The 16,141-nt window shown below is 37.9% G+C and overlaps 1 protein-coding gene across 1 annotated transcript in view; it reads right to left on the reverse strand.

Moving 5' to 3' along the window:
* fat2 (FAT atypical cadherin 2) overlaps positions 1-16,141 on the reverse strand; it is a 126,080-nt gene that overhangs the window by 6,110 nt on the left and 103,829 nt on the right. The window contains exons 24-28 of the mRNA XM_041989958.1: positions 12,172-12,625; positions 6,695-6,848; positions 5,212-5,311; positions 4,975-5,123; positions 4,112-4,386 (exon numbers count right to left, since the gene is read on the reverse strand). Of these exons, the coding sequence (XP_041845892.1) occupies positions 4,112-4,386; positions 4,975-5,123; positions 5,212-5,311; positions 6,695-6,848; positions 12,172-12,625 (1,132 nt within the window). The remainder of the gene's footprint in view (positions 1-4,111; positions 4,387-4,974; positions 5,124-5,211; positions 5,312-6,694; positions 6,849-12,171; positions 12,626-16,141) is intronic.

A 16,141-nucleotide genomic window follows, 5' to 3' on the forward strand; every position in this document is an offset into this window, starting at 1 on the left:
TTCTTTTGCTGACATTTTCTTACAATTATCAATAAATGGTGTAAAAGAATGCAACAATCAGACCTGAAGGTTTGTAACGTTATAAATTAATTGGTCATTTTAAAAACTCGTTTCCAAACTCAGATCCAGGAGGGAATCTCGTTTAAGGCCTCAATAAATAAAATAGCTAATAGTTTTTATGTAATTAATTTTTTGTATTTTGCCAAGGAGTTATAATTAAATATATTAAATCACATTAGTATTAAACAGCCTTGAAAAGACATAGAAAACATTCTTTGTAAATGTTGAAATGAACCATATTTAGTACCATTGATAAATTTCTTTTAGATTAAAATGAAACAGCTACATGAACAAAATTAAATTATGATTTAAATTAATTTACAATCTTGTTTCCAATAGAGTATTACTTGACTCTTGGATGTTTTTAAAAGAGCTATTAATATGTTACTGTTGATAGTCTATATGGCTTACAGCTCAACAAGTCCTTGCAATGAAATGATTTTCTACCTATTAAAAAATGGAAATGTTCAGGGGACAAAGGCACCGTTAAACCTGCCTCTTCAGCCTCTAATTATTCTGTACTGCACTGATGTACTCCAACATAATTTAGACTGTTTACATATCCATAAGTTGGATTTCTCAGACAGTGGATTCCCTCAATCTCCTTGTAAGACGTGAGATCTGATCAATAATAAGAGATAATTTAGTAGCAAATCTAAAGCAAAGTGTTGCGGATTCTGATGCTGTCCCCTTTAACAATGAGGCAGATAACAAGTGAAGTAGTATAGGATGTGTCCTTTATTCTCCCTGATAAGGTCAGGCAGATAAATGACCTGCCATCCCGCTATTGCCTGGGGAGCAACGGCATGACGAACGCCTGATCTGCTTCTCTTTATCTGTCTAAAGAACATAGCAGTGGATGTATGAGTCACATTTAAGTTGTATTGATCTGCATATAAAAGGAGAAATAACCAGGGTGGGATGTTTGTATAAAAATGAAGACTGCAAGCTATGTATGCTTTAGCAATAGCATTAAAACCACAAATGGGTAATTTTCTACCAACGCAATGTTTTGCTGATGAAAGCTGCATCGTGGCATACACGTGGATATCACTTTGACACTTGCCACCTTGTCACACACCTCTCATACCTCTCTAAGACGAACAGTAGTGGACAGGGGCAGACTGGAACAAAAAAAAAAGATTGGCCCCAGCATTTTGGCCCAGATCGGCCCGCATATGATCATGCAAACCATAAAGTTTATGTCAACCCTGCAGCTTCCTAAAACCACTAAACCTATGCAAGTTTCTTGCAGGAATCCGTGAAACCAGACATGTTAAATACTCCCAAAAAGTTCCATGTGTTAATAAAATAAACATCTATACTCCAGCACAGATATGGATATTAGATATTCATCCTACTTTGTCTATGAGGGAGAAAAGAAATGGAAGGAAGAGACACGAGAAATGGTGGATCAGATGAAAACTGTTCCTGGACAAAGTGCAGAAACAGTGTCTCTGTTGCTGTTCTTCTCTTCTAGAGATGTTACCTCAACCAGGTTTAACGGAAGACTGAATGGAGATATTTTTTTTTAACATAATGATGCAGTCACGTCCAGAATTATTGGATTATCTGATAATGGGGAAAACAGATGCAGCTGAATGTAGATAAGATAATGTAGATTCATTGTCCATAAAGTCCTACACAGAAGCTCCCTCTAACCCAAAAGTAGCCGATCAGCCCACAATCAATAACATAAAGACTATTAAAGATAAAGCAGAAATCTGCTGATTCACAGTTAAGGTTGATGAATGATGCTTACAAATAATTTTCTCACTTTCAATAATGCAATTTAGTTCAAGAAGTTTATAAAATAAATCAATTAAAGATCAGCTATTTTAACCAGTAAACACAACTAGGTTACTGCCCGTTTCCCTTTTAAGATGTATTTCATTATCTAATTATTACCTCTGCTTGGTGGCGGTTTTGTTTTTGGCATCTGTCTGTCTGTCTGTTAGCAACATAACTCAAAAAGTAAAGCTCAGATTTTGATGAAATTTTCAGGAAACCTCTGAAATGGAATTAGGAAACAGTAATAAGATTTTGGGGGTGATCCAGATCACAATGAGATTACAGTTTACAAACCACATTTGCATCCTAAGCGTCCCGTCCTGACCCGACCTGCACCCGCTAGGAGGAACGAGGCTTTTGAGCCACACTTTGTCTGGTTCCTCACCAGGGGAGCTGTTTATCTTGGGTGACTTTACCAGGGGCGCAATGCCCCCAACAGCATAGCTCTTTAGGTGCACTGGGACATGCTCACCCCTCCACCTCGGTAAGGTGGTTTGGGGAGGGAAGCATAAATGCTGTGAATACCAAGAAATGCCTGAAGGAGAAAGTGTAAATATGTAAATAGTTTCTGTTGTAATTGTTTCAAAGCCAATTGTTTCAAAGCCAACGTATGTGTTTCTACAAAATATTTTTGGTAATAAATTCCAGTTAGTTTTTTGGTTGGTCTTTATGATGCTTTATCCATCGATATGTCCATTTTTCACCATTTTAGCCCTATAATCTGACAGCTGAGGCTAATGTATGTTGACCGTACTTCCAAAAATTGAGGTTCTACATGTAATTTTACATTAAAAAAACCACCAGCTAAAATATAATCATATGTATTTTCTATAATAAATTGACACACACACGCAAGAAACTGGTGGGAAACAGTAAACGGTACTTTTTACTGCTTTATTCAATGCTCGACTGAAAACAGATGCTGCTCGTTGAGCTGGAATGAGGCCTACATTTACATGCTGAGTAGCTGCAAATTGAGGTTATTTGGCCTTTGAAGACCGATCTCTCAGTTTTGTCCACAATGGGACAAATTGGGAGTACAAGCATTATGGACACTTTCACAATGTTTGTATCGTGTAACCAGAGGAACAGACCTTAGAATCACTGGAAACAAGCTGTGAAATTAAATTTAAGTTAAAGCAGTATAAACTTGAATTTGTGAATGTTGAACCACAAAATATTTTAATTTAGTTATCATCAACCAATCTCAAGTGTAATGTCTTGACAGGAGAAACTAGAAAAAATGGACCAGAGCTAGATGGAGACTAACATGTAGAAGGGTAAAAAGAAAAGAGAGAAAGACACAAAATGACAGAGGGTGAATAGTAATGGCAAGGTTGCAGTGGGCCTCAAGCAAGAACATTTTTGATATTTTAATCTAAAATCCCTTTTATCAGAAATTAAAGCAAATAAGAAAACTGAAATTCACCCAATTTTTTCAAAATGCTTTTGTCTCAACACACGTACCACCTAGTCATTGGTGAGCATTCAAGAATTTTTTTTTCATAAGCAAAATTAGTTAAAATAGTTGAAGAATATCCGTCTGCATGACCAAAGGAAGTGGGAGGGCTGGAGAAAAGGAAGGACAGATTAAGAGTGACCCGAGAAAAAACAAAGAAAAGGTGGGTGGAAGGATATTTTGAAAAAAAATTGTGGAGGGAAACAAGGGAGAAGCATGACAGATGATTGATGTAGTCACAGAAAGAAAGTGGAAAATAAAGACAGGCAACAATAAAAGACAGATATATTTTTTCTGATGTAATCGTGTCCAGTAGGCCTCGTCCATGAATGTTTCATTGTCCTGAGATAAGTGTCTCATGTAGACAAACTACGTGGTGATGCTTCACTCCGCATCACAATTAAATCTTGTTTACCCTGAATGACTGAATTATTCATCCTGTTGTAACCTTTTGTATCTGGAGAGGATGTTTAGGTGACTTTCAGTCAAGTTATTCAAATTAAATGTTTAACAATTTGGCTGCTGGAAAATTCAGTAATCACCACTTTTCAATTCATAGGAGTTTTTCTTTCTTTCTAAGAATCAAACATTCAAGTAAGATAAGTTGTATAGTTCAGCTGTGTCCATGTTTCAGTTTAAGGAAATTCTAGATTTTTTTTGCTTATAAAACAGCAGCTTTAAATAAAAACTATTTTAAAACTTTAATATTAGATATTCAATAATAATCATACAGCTGTGATAAATCCTACGACTGTATTGGCAGTTTCCACTTATCGTTTAAATAAACTGATAAATACGCACCTTCGTAGTCCATGTCCCAGTGGCTCTTTCTGATGGAGTCATTATCGGAGCTTGATGGTGGTCTGGCTGGAAGATTCGGTGCTACACTGCACACAACTGGCCCCTGCGTCTTTGGAGATCTGCCTCCCAATGAACCAATTTGGCTCTGAGACCTTGGAGACCTGAATGGTACGTGGTCCAGGTTATTGGTGGGGCTGACCAGTGAGCTCATCTCCATGGGGGTGACTTCTTGAGGGCCCGCTTTGAGGGTCTTGGCCAGACTGTGTTGGAAATAGCTGTGGGTATCAACAGATGTTTCAGTTTCATTTAATTATATGTGTCATGACAGGCACTTTCATACCTGTACGGTTTGGTCTGATCAAAATATAAAAAAATAAACAGGTTCAGATCAAACTGAACATTGCTTTGGTTTGTTTCATCACTTTTGGACCATTCACTGAAGTCATTGTGTTTTTTTTTTGGTCACATTTGGGGAGCAGAGAGAACATTAATTAATGTCATGTTCTTCGAAAAGAAAAAAAAAAAGGTAGACTTCTGCTCACTTTCTCAATCTCGCCTAGAAGGAGGAGGTGCCATCGTCTCTATGTGTCATTTGGCAAATTGAAACTAGCCTTGAATAATTTTTCTTCATCTTTCCAGCCCACCAGGCCAGGTTGAGCTTGTTTCTAAACCTTTAAGTTTAAAGTAACACCTATGACGCTAAATCAGAGATCACCTAATCATGATGGAAGATCTTACATGAGGTTTATCATGTTGCTGTAGAAATAAACTGGCTTCAGATGAGCACATCATTATTATTATTATTTTTTTTTTGCTGGTCTTGTCTTTACACTTAAATTCACACAAACATTGATTCAGCCCACCCATTTGAATCCTGGACACAGACAGGCTTTTTCTTCTTCTGATGAACATATCGTTTCCTGATGCAAACGAAGATGCCGACCAAGAAGAGTAATCCAAGCACGCTGGCACAGATCTCCATGATTTCCAAATAATGAACTGATGAAGATACCTGAAATGATGATGATGACAGATTGAGGAATTTTCATTTCCTGCACAAATGTGTCAAATCTTCATGAACTTGTGCTGCTCTGACTGACCTGAGGCAGCGGATCACAGTGGATGGAGCCATCTGTAACTTTACAGTCAAACCCTACAGGACACGGATTGGGCTCGCAGACTTCAATCTCATTGTGGCATCTAAGACAGATTTAAGGAGAGAAAATATTTAAATTTCTAGGATGATAAATTGAGCCTAAAACAGTAAATTTATTGTCCGTCTAAACTCTAATAACAAGATCTGAGATTTTCAGTCAGATTTGAAAGCTCTGAAGAAGACGTGGAACAAGAGTAAACGCTGCTTTGTTAACTGGTTTAATTTATAAGGGCTTGTTTTGTGTAGTAGGAATGTAATGAAGTTACTGTTTATTTACAATGAAAATGAAATTAAAAATGACAAAAGATTTCCATTAGAGTGGCAAAAGTTTTTCCTTCCCTCGTTTGGGTTTTCTATCCATGTAACTTGTCAAAAGTGCAGCCAGAAATCACGTCTCTCTTTTAAATATTTGAATAACTTAATCTAACAAACTGCTGTGGGCCAGTGTGTCTGTGAATACAGAGCGTGAACAGGAGCGCTACAGCGACGAGCAGCACAAAGGCTGCCACCTTGGCCCAGAGGTGATGGTTACATTTGCCTGATACCAAAAGCTTCACTGCAGCCCCTCATCTTCCCAGCCCAGGCACGAACCGAACTACTGGCACAGCTCTGATTGCTAAGTGCCAGTGCTGCGACACTGACAAAACCTTTTTTTTAAACATAAAACTGCTCGCTGTTCAGCTTTAATCACTCATGTCTCATGCGCCTTGATGTATTTCAATAAAATCGTATTCAACACCTAAGAGAAAAATACAGATAATTTATTTTTCCTTCAACAGGGATTTAGTTTCAAAAGCAAAAATGTTGAAGCTGATGAGTTTCTTTGTATTAAATGCTTTTTTGATGGATGACTGCACTTCACATAGGTGGTATTTAATCATCTACGGCATGTGTAACCTTAATTCAGTTTCCTGGTATGTGCTGCTGTCCACATCACTGCTTGATTAGGACACATACCAACATGATAAAACATGTCTGCATGTTTTATAAGTCATACATAAATCTCCCACGTCCAACATTTATGATCCACAATCAGCCATTTTTCATTCATTCAGTTAATCAAAGCCCCACCTGGAACATGGGCTGCTGTCAGCCGCCGTGAGGAGCAGCGTAATTCCACAGACAGATTAAATGAAAGGAAAAAAATGCAGATGCTGCTGTAATGCTGCAGCTCTGTTTGATGGCTGTCGGTGGTGCGAGGAGAATACAACGAGCTGTTTAAAGGGTGATGAGTAAATATGTGTTTGTGTGTTGTAGTATGGAAGTCCAATCACATACACATGCAAATTCAAGGCTGTACACATTTTGTTTGCAAATGTTCTTCTGTGATGTTTCATACATGGGAATCACTGCAACAAATATGTAAATGATATATTACTGAGAAAAATACAAAAAAATCTGTAAATGAACCGTGTTCATGTATTTACCGTGCTTCAATGTTGTCCAGTGAGCAGTTGCACATGTAACCTTGAGTCTTCGGTATACACACCCTGCCGTGGGCACATGGCTGGGAGGCGCACGGGTTGTCGACTAGCTCGCATCGGGCGCCGTGGAAGAGTCCTGCACACGTGCAGTGCGGCTCTGCAGAGTAAATAAAACACCCAGACATCTGAGACAGAGGCGACTGATCAAAGCCACGGTGAGTTTCCCCATCAGACAGGAATTAATCACAGCAAAGGTCAAGTTGATGCAGCCCGAGAACACAGGAGTGTGTTTGATATTTAAAAGGGAAAAATCTGCCCAAAAACACTTAACATGTGACAAATTCAGAAACTTAAAAGTTGGCTGATAACAGAAATGGCTCGATCTACCGTGTAAACATGAAGAATAAAAAAGCTTCTACCCTGATGTGCAATTTTATATTAACGTTCAACAATCAACCAAAGAGAAAAAGAAAATATTTCTACAACTACAGAGGCAAGAAAAAAGCAGAACGTAATACAAGAAGGACAAACTGTTTCCTCTGGAGAGGGCATGGCTGTCATACTTGCACCAATTCTGTCTATTCTCTTCTATGAAGAAAGAATATTTTCTTTGATGTTTAAAGATTTTGAACTAAAAGTTCAAGTAAAGAAGCTTCTGGTTGAATACACACTGAAAAGTCATCAAGATGCATTTAAAAGGTGCAAAATTCTGGGAAGCCAGACTGTTGACTGCAGTCTTGTCCTCCTTTCTGTGGAAAGTTTTCCTTTAGTGCATGAACTGTTTTCTTCAGTCTACTTTTATAACAGCTCCTTGTACACTTTCTGTGTCCTCGTGGTTTATTATATTAGGTTTTGGTTGCTGTGCAATATAGTGAAGGTACACAGATGTTAGCTTCATTAATGAATTAAGAATTAGTCAGCTCCCCCAGAGCAACATGAGGGATGTGTGGTCAAGAATAAAAAAACATCACTGGCTTCAAGTTAAAGGGGGATCAGACTTATGGAAGTCTGGATGAAACTAATAAGCTCAACACGTTCTCCAGCCCAACAGCAGACAGCTTTCCTGTCACACATCCATTCTGTCATCCTGCAGCTCAGTCATGGACTTTGACACGGCCTCATCTCCCTCAACTTCAGAACATACTCAGACCTCCTCTGCTTCCACCTCTAGCCTGTCTGTCTCCCGCAGTCAGGTGAAGAAACAACGGGAGACACTAAACCAAAACAAGGCTGCAGGTCCAGATGGTGTCAGCACTATGTCAGATTCTTCAGCAACTTTTCAACACCAGCCTGAAGCAGAAAACATCAGTTTTGGGAAACATCCTATCTTGTTCCAGTATACAAAAAATCCCAACTATCTGAACTAAATGACTACAGAATGTTGCCGTAACATCTCATTTCATGAAAGTCCTTGAGAGGCTGTTACTGGCTCACCACAATAAGTACATGAACACCTTTTAGGACCCATTACAATTTGCTTATCATAATTGGCTTAGGGTTAAAGACGCCATAATCTACCTGCTTCAGAGACTCCACTCTCATCTGGCAGCACTTTGAGGATCATGTTCAAGTGCTTTTAATACAATTCAGCTGCTCTGTTCTGTGGGAAACTTCATATATTCCAGGTGGATACCTCCACAGCCACCTGGAGTTATGACTACCTAACAATCAGACCAGTTTGTGAAACTGAAAGGTTATTTGTCTGAGATGGTGGTCGGCAACACTGGATTACCTAAAGATACTCTTCCCTTTACCATTTCTCTTCACACTGTACACCTCAGACATTTATTTCAACTCTGAGTCCTGTCATCTGCAGAAATACTTGATTACTGTGCAGTTGTTGGGTGTATCAGTGATGGACAAGAAGCTGAGAAGAGAACTGGTCAGTCAGTTTGTGAGATGGTGGGGACGCAATCACTTCATCTTAAATACAAACAAAACAAAAGAGATGATTTTTGACTTCTGGAGGAAGAAGGCTGCACAAGCTACTGGAAATAATGTACGATTCTTCAGATCTACTACACAACACAGTGAAGAAACAACAAAGTGTGTTCCATGAGAGACTTCTTCACCTCCAATGCAAGACAGAAAGGTACAGGATACCTGAAACAAGGCACCACTATTACTTTGTAAAAAAAAAAAAACAAAAAAAAAAAATTACTACAACATTTTCTACTACTACAATTTTCCTGTCAGATTAAAAAAGTATTTTTCTATTTTTTTCCCAATTAAAACTCGTTTTCACTTTAGCATAGATTTACTGATGTCTATTTCCTTGTATTTCAATTTTATTAGAAAGTACTTTGATGTGCTCTTTCAAATAAAATGACCATAGGAAATTATTATTATAAGCGTAAACAATACAAACCACAGGTTAGCAGGTATAGCTAAGTTTTTATTCTCTCTCTCTCTCTTCTTTATTTTTATTTCTTTTTTTTTTTACCCAAAACCCATTTAAGAGAGTTTTTAATGAACTTCACTTTGTCTCTAAAAATGACTGTGCCAACCACTCTGTCCAGAAATGAGTATTATATTTAGTTATTTCCTCTTAACTCTCTCAGGACGGGAATTCTCCAGTGAAAAATTAACCTTGACACTCTGCATTGTTTTCACCACCATTGTTTACATTGCTCTTTTGGGAAATAAAATGTATTTGTTATTTAAAGCAAAGCACCTGTGGAATAACTGAAACACGATGCTGCATAATGAATCAAATCTGAGAAATGCTGTATAACACTTATCTGTGCAGAGTGTCCAAAAGAGGACTAACTGCTAGCTGCAGCACTCTGTTAGCAGTACGCTTTGTTTCATATACATCAAACGTGTTGCCTGTATTTGTTGCCACAGTTTCAGTCTCTATATGTAGCATCCGGGTTACTGACATATCCTAAAGCCACTGTCTCAGATTGCAGATCAATACTTCTAGTCTATGGCAAAATATGCCAAGATGCACCTTTGAATTATTAACATTAAAATGTGTATTTACAAGTTCACAGTTAAATTAGTTTTGGATTTAAAAATATTGAATCTGGAACAAGCCTTTTATATGAACTTTCCTTGACATAGAGTCAGTGTGATTTAGTCTTTATGTGAAAAAACGAAACGATCTGTGTTAATCTGACTCAAGAGGGTGAGTTCAAACAACTAGGAGGTATAAGGAAAATTAATTAAACTAATAGTTTTTAGTAAAGACTAATGATCGCCTATGTGGATTCAACTTAACCTCTTTAGTTTAAGCATTTGTAAAAACTAAGTTAAGTGGTTTTGTAGAACAAGTTTCCAGACAAATTTCTAGTAAATGTAACTAAATTTAAAGTTAATCATCATTAGAGCTATGCATGTCACATTTGCAGGTCTTGTTGTATCCCTGTGACTAAAATATTGTCATGAGAGGATATATTATATCCTCTATTATATATTATACAGCAGGAGCACCACTATGTATGTGTTGAAAAACCAAAACTGAATTTACATAAATGTTGTGAACCACCATGTACACAATTCATCTTTACAGGGACATAAAGAATTTTGAAAAAGAAAAATTTGGCTTTTGGAGACACTTTTTTATGCATGTGTGGAACCTCCTCCACGTATAGAGTAGTCCCAACAACACGCGTGTAGAACATCAGTGTTATTTACATTTACAGCGTGGAGCTGAGGGCTGAGCTGGTGGTGTAATGATTTACATGAATGTAGCCAGATTAATTTGTTCACCCCTGATTTGCAGCATGTTGGACGATACATCACACTCTTTTCTAATATTTGTTCGAGCTGTGGTATTTCATCCTCTAACGCCTTTTAAATTATGTATGTCGTGAGCTTATTTTAGTGATGAAATTATGAAGTTGTGCATCATAATGAGAAAGCTGACATCATTGTGTTTGTTGGTCATTTCACTTTGTGTAAGTAATTCATTTGCTTTACGTGATCTTTGCAGTTCCTGGGATGTAACTTGTGATGTGTTTGAGCACAAGGGGACAGTTTATTTACTATAAATTATATTTTCTACCTCAACATTTTATTTAATGGAAGTGAAGAAAAAAAGGTTTAATTAAATGATATATATATATATATATATATATATATTTTTTTTTTTTTTTTTTAACAAATTAGTTACTGATAACTTTTTTAAAAGTTTTATTTAAATAGCATTTAAACTGACTGAGCAAACGACTTCTCTCTTGAATTTGAACCATGATTAAATAGTCTGAACCAGAGCCGGCCCAAGGTATAAGTAAATTAAGCAGCTGCTTAAGGGCCCCCTGTGCCACCAAGAAGCCCCCAAGTACAATTGAAAAGCCACGATATTTTGATTTTAAAGAAATAAAAATAATAATTGACATACAACATTGAGTAATTTAAATAAAACGGGTAGTACAAAAACTCAGTTTTCTTCCTGGTTGCATGAAAAAATACTTATTTATTCAATTACTCTTGCAGGCCACTGTCTGTTGTACGATGCATGTGGTATAATTTTAATATTTATTTTATTTCTATTGCACCATGGAGTCCTTTAGAAGTCAAGGAAAAATCAGCGATGGGTTTAGTCTATTTTGTGAGGAAGATTACATCTTTTTAACTTAAGTCTAAATATCTGCTGATGATTTCTGTTACTTTCAGAGACTATTTCTGACTGGTTGTCCTCACGTAATCTAAAAACCTTAAACACACTGGTTCCAAATGTTGCGTATCAACCAGTAGACCCATTAAGATCCCACACTGGTGGTGCTGGTTTTATATGCTTTTGTTGTGTGATGCATTTTTTAATTTTATATAGAACGTATTTGAAAAATGGATGCAGTGATCAGACATGACTGCTTGAACTTTAGTCCTTGGTTAATTTGGTTTAAAGAAAAAAAAAATGTCATTGTCCTTCTGTGACATTCAGTCCAATTTCACTTGGTTTCTGCTGTAAATGTAAAAGACTCACAGACTAAGGACATTGTTCTTAGTAGGTGAAATGACAAACCTGAAACATTTGATGCTTTGCGTACTTGAATCAGTGAGACAGCGGAGCACTGCTGAGGGTTCGTGGTAATGAAGACACATTACCGGCTGCAACATAGCTCACTGGCTCACTGATGTGATTTTGGACTGGTTCTTGGAAACTCTGAAGCTCTGAACACATCAGGCTTTAGATCTGGTTTCAGCAGCAGTGGAGATTACTGACAAACCAAAGTCATATTTTAACTGGAGAAATCCTTGTGTGCAGTGGGTGTTTATTATTTTTCTTTTAATTTATTTTGGTGCTTTTGTGGATAAAATATGAAACTTAGTGATGAAGTAGAATTCAGAATAAGGTCATTGAATAGTTCACATTTCAGACATCTGTGCTTCATGAATTGTGTTTGATTTTAAAATTGTTCTTATTACTGTCGTCAAAGAAAAGGGTTTATACATCTTTGTACCTGTTTTGCAAGTTAATTTAGTATGTAGAAAATATAAATTTAAAAAGCTTTTTTTTTTTTTAATTAACTTACCCCTAACAGCGTCCTCTTTGCAGACTCCTCCATTCTGGCAGGGGTTGTTGTCACAAGCTCCATCCCCACTGCAGCACTGATACACCCCGAACACCCTCCTGCTCCCTGACCCTGTCCACTCTGCCGTGTCTCCCGCTACGATTGGCTCCCCATTTAGCTTCAAGCCTTCTAGGCAGCCAATGAAACTACGTGGGTGATGGCTGACGTCTTGGGTGGAGTCCCGAGAGAGAGAAGCGAATAGCAAAGCACCATGGGAATGCATCAACCGGCACGGTTCAGTCAGGATCATGGAAGCTGGATGCTGCTGGTCTAGGCTCAGTCTCATGGAGGTGTAGTTCACCTCCAGCAGCACATTGTGCCACTGACCGTCAGATACTGGATCAGATCTAATCAGCAGTGTGCCCGGGGGGGCGTTTCCACATCTGTATCTGAACTGCAGCTCTCCGTTGGTCACCTGGGGAGGGAAAATAAGGGTTATTGAGTGGTCCAACAACAATCAACAAATACTATACAATAAAATTGACTAGATGGAATAAAAAGTGGCATATTGGGTTAATTATTTAATTATATAATGCTGTTCACATTTAGACATAATCAGACCAAGACAACATGAAACACATGACCAGTTATTGACACACTTACATTTATTTTGTGCTTTAGCCACCACTGTTATTGAATTAAGATAAAGGAATTACCATTGCATGGTTCTACTGAAATGCTCTACATTCATGTTGTGATGTCAATGTAACAAACTCTTTACATTTTCTGTAAATTTCATTCGTTCGTTGAACATCCTAAACATTTTGTGAGTAGGTGTATTAATAATGACATTCAAAGTGCAATTTATCTGCTTCAAGCAATAACTGTTGAGTTTATGTTTCTACCCTCAAGGTCGTTTTAATAGTACATTTCATTTTCTTTGGTTTGAACTTCTTTGATTTATAAGGGTTTGAGAGAGAAAAACATTTTCAAAGAATGAACAAAAAATATCAACAGAAATTTAATGTTTGGCTTTTTGACATTTCCAACTTATGAAAATGGACATTTAAACTTAATTTCAGTCTTTATTTTTTGTATGTGAATCAGGTATCAGTGGTTCTAGTCATTATTGTTGGTGTTGTTACTTTCCTGGAAACACTGATTATACAGTTAGAAGATGTTTAGTCAGCCTGTTTAAAACTAGGAAATATCTAAAGTGTTTCAAAGGTTTAAATAGATGCTAAATGTTTACACACTAATAAAGGAAATCACACTCATTGTTTAATTGAAAGGGCTTGTGTGTTACAGAAATGATGGGCTGCTAACAGGTTCTCATGTTGCTGTTGTTCCACCTGTTCAGCACGGTGCAGGTCAGACCCTCACACATTTCTATAATCAGCTGAAGGTTTGCACTATTTCTGCTCGCTCAGCGCTGCCAAACAGTAACAAACCAGCAGCTTTTATCTGCTTGCATTTGCTTTCATAGAATACTCCACAACTTCTGTAATAAACATACACAAATATTTACTTTTGCAAACCACTAAGCATCACCCCATCATGCACCGCAGCCTGTGATGCATTATTGATACCCGTGTGCCTGATTCCTGGTTTTTTCATCATTACAGTTGATGAGGTTCTATTTTAAAAAAGGTGGTTAAGTTTTGCATTTTTCTGTCCAAGTTTTATCGTGGACGTGTTTCTTTAGTCTTTTTGCTTTGTGTCTCTGCTTGAGGTTTCTGTTTGATTTCCTCAGTCTGGAACCATTTTTTAAAAAAATTATTTTACATGACGTGGTGTAACCTCTTATGTGTTTTATGGTGGATGTTTAAAGAGAGATAGTAGAGTTTGATGCACTGAAGATTTTACAGTATCAGCACAGCTGATGTAGCACAGGAACCATGTCAAGTCAAACCCCCTCAGGGATTCAAGCGCTTCGGCATCAGTGTTTCATGACTTTATTAATCACCATCACAAATGCTGCAGGTCTCCTGCAGGGAGCTTTAATGCTGCCGGGCAAAGCTTAGGATGAAGCCACAGCAGCAACTCTCATGTTTTCTGCTAACATGTTATTTACATGCAGATACACACCAGCGCAGGTATTGTATTAAGTGAAGGCAAGACGCAGAGCTGCACCCCTGCTGTGATCAAACGCAGACTTGGTTTGTTGTACGTGAGACTGTGCAAGATAGGGGTGGCTTCATGGCTATGTATACAAATTATGCATACAAATTACATCAAACTAAACCTGAGGCACAGAGCATATATAAAGTCTTTATGACTGCAAAGTTTTCAACCTGTTTATGGATGGAAACGTTACCAACTTTAGCTGTTCCATCAACAGCTAAATGACAAGCTCTTCCTGAAGATGTAATCCAAGCTGACAAAAGATGAACCCAAACAAACACCGGACACTGATCCACTGATTTTCCTTTTTTTAATGACTTGGCCTGTATGAACAGATTTAAATTAGACTAATGTGGGTTTGTTTTAATTGGATCACAATTAAATTGGCTTAAACTGATTACGTCTGTAAAGTGCCTTAAGATGACTTCATTGTGAACTGGGGCTGTACAAATCAAGATGAATTGATTTGAGAGAGAAAAACGTCAATAACATCTAAAGTTATTATTCTTTTCCCTGTTTTAATCAAACAATGCATCTCATTTCACAAGATTATCATAATCTCTGTGCATTTCAGAAGTACAATAAAAGCAATCTGCTTCAGTGTTTCAGACAGATTAAATTTGTTGCTAGATTTTTTTTCTGTTTACTGAATCCAGTGTAGTGAGTGTAAAGTACATATTGATGTCAACTTCAGAGGTGTGTTGGATTTTAAGCCCAGAAGTAAGAATGTGTTTGAGAGGCTGATGCTTAAAACCGTGGAATAAAAAAATAAAACAGTAACTGACTGAGCGAAGCAGCACAGGGCCACAGATCAAGCTGGCTGAGCTGGAGGACTTTCTTTTAAATAAGAGAGCTGCTCTCAGCAAAATATCCCTTAGTCTGTGGGAGGCTGGAGTCAAGTAGAGTCGAGCATCTTTAGTTAAGCATGTCAACATTCATATGTACACTGCCCATCCAAAAAGTCAAACACTAATATTTCATTGGACCGCCTTTAGCTTTGTCTAAAGTACAAGTTCGCCGTGGCATAGTTTTTACTGTGTTACTGTTCAAATAAAGTAAAATCATCATCATGAGAAATGAACCATCACCAAGATCACTAATCATTCGGTGGTTGTACATTATTCTGCGCAACATTATGTGGTGGACTGAACTAAAGTAGCAGACCACCTAACAGAAGGAGTGAAAGGTCGACACTGTGATTCAGAGTCATCTTGTTGGGAATACTAACAACCAAACCCAGACCGATGTTGTTGGGATCTGGTAACAGCTACCCTGCTAGCACAGCCTCCCTGCTAAGTGAAATGTCACAAGTCTTTAAGCAAGAATTCCCTCCTGCTCAGCAGCTGCAATAAAAGCCTGAACTGACATCCAAGTCAGGTTGTGTTACTGCAGCAGGGATGAGGACTGAGTGCTGGTCCAGTGATTCCACATCAGTGTGTGTCCGCAGCCTTGTTCCCTGTCCAATGTGCAAACTGGTCTGCTGTCAGGTCTCAGCTGTCACTCCACATCAAGGACAGGGGTTTTCCTTCCATTGACAAGTCACCTTTACTCGCTCTTCACAGCTGAGCGTGGCAGCTTCTTATCCAAGCAGCCACAATCTCCATCTTAAAGGTCATGATTCAATTTAGACGATGATGTGTGCACACATGCAACAAACTAGCAGCAGAAAACAGGTGTCAACTTGATTTTTTGGTGCAAAGGTGATTCTTTCGCATACTGATGAGATTTGGTGGTTTGTAATCATCCATGAGATGATGGGGGCTTGTGCTCCAATGGGAATCAAATGCACAAACAGTATTTTCCATCATCCTCACAAACCCCCAGGTGGGAGCCCACTCAGATGTCTAGAAATTCATTTTGAAGTCGT

The sequence above is a fragment of the Melanotaenia boesemani genome, chromosome 7, assembly GCF_017639745.1.
Source record: "Melanotaenia boesemani isolate fMelBoe1 chromosome 7, fMelBoe1.pri, whole genome shotgun sequence".
NCBI classification, from domain to species: domain Eukaryota; kingdom Metazoa; phylum Chordata; class Actinopteri; order Atheriniformes; family Melanotaeniidae; genus Melanotaenia; species Melanotaenia boesemani.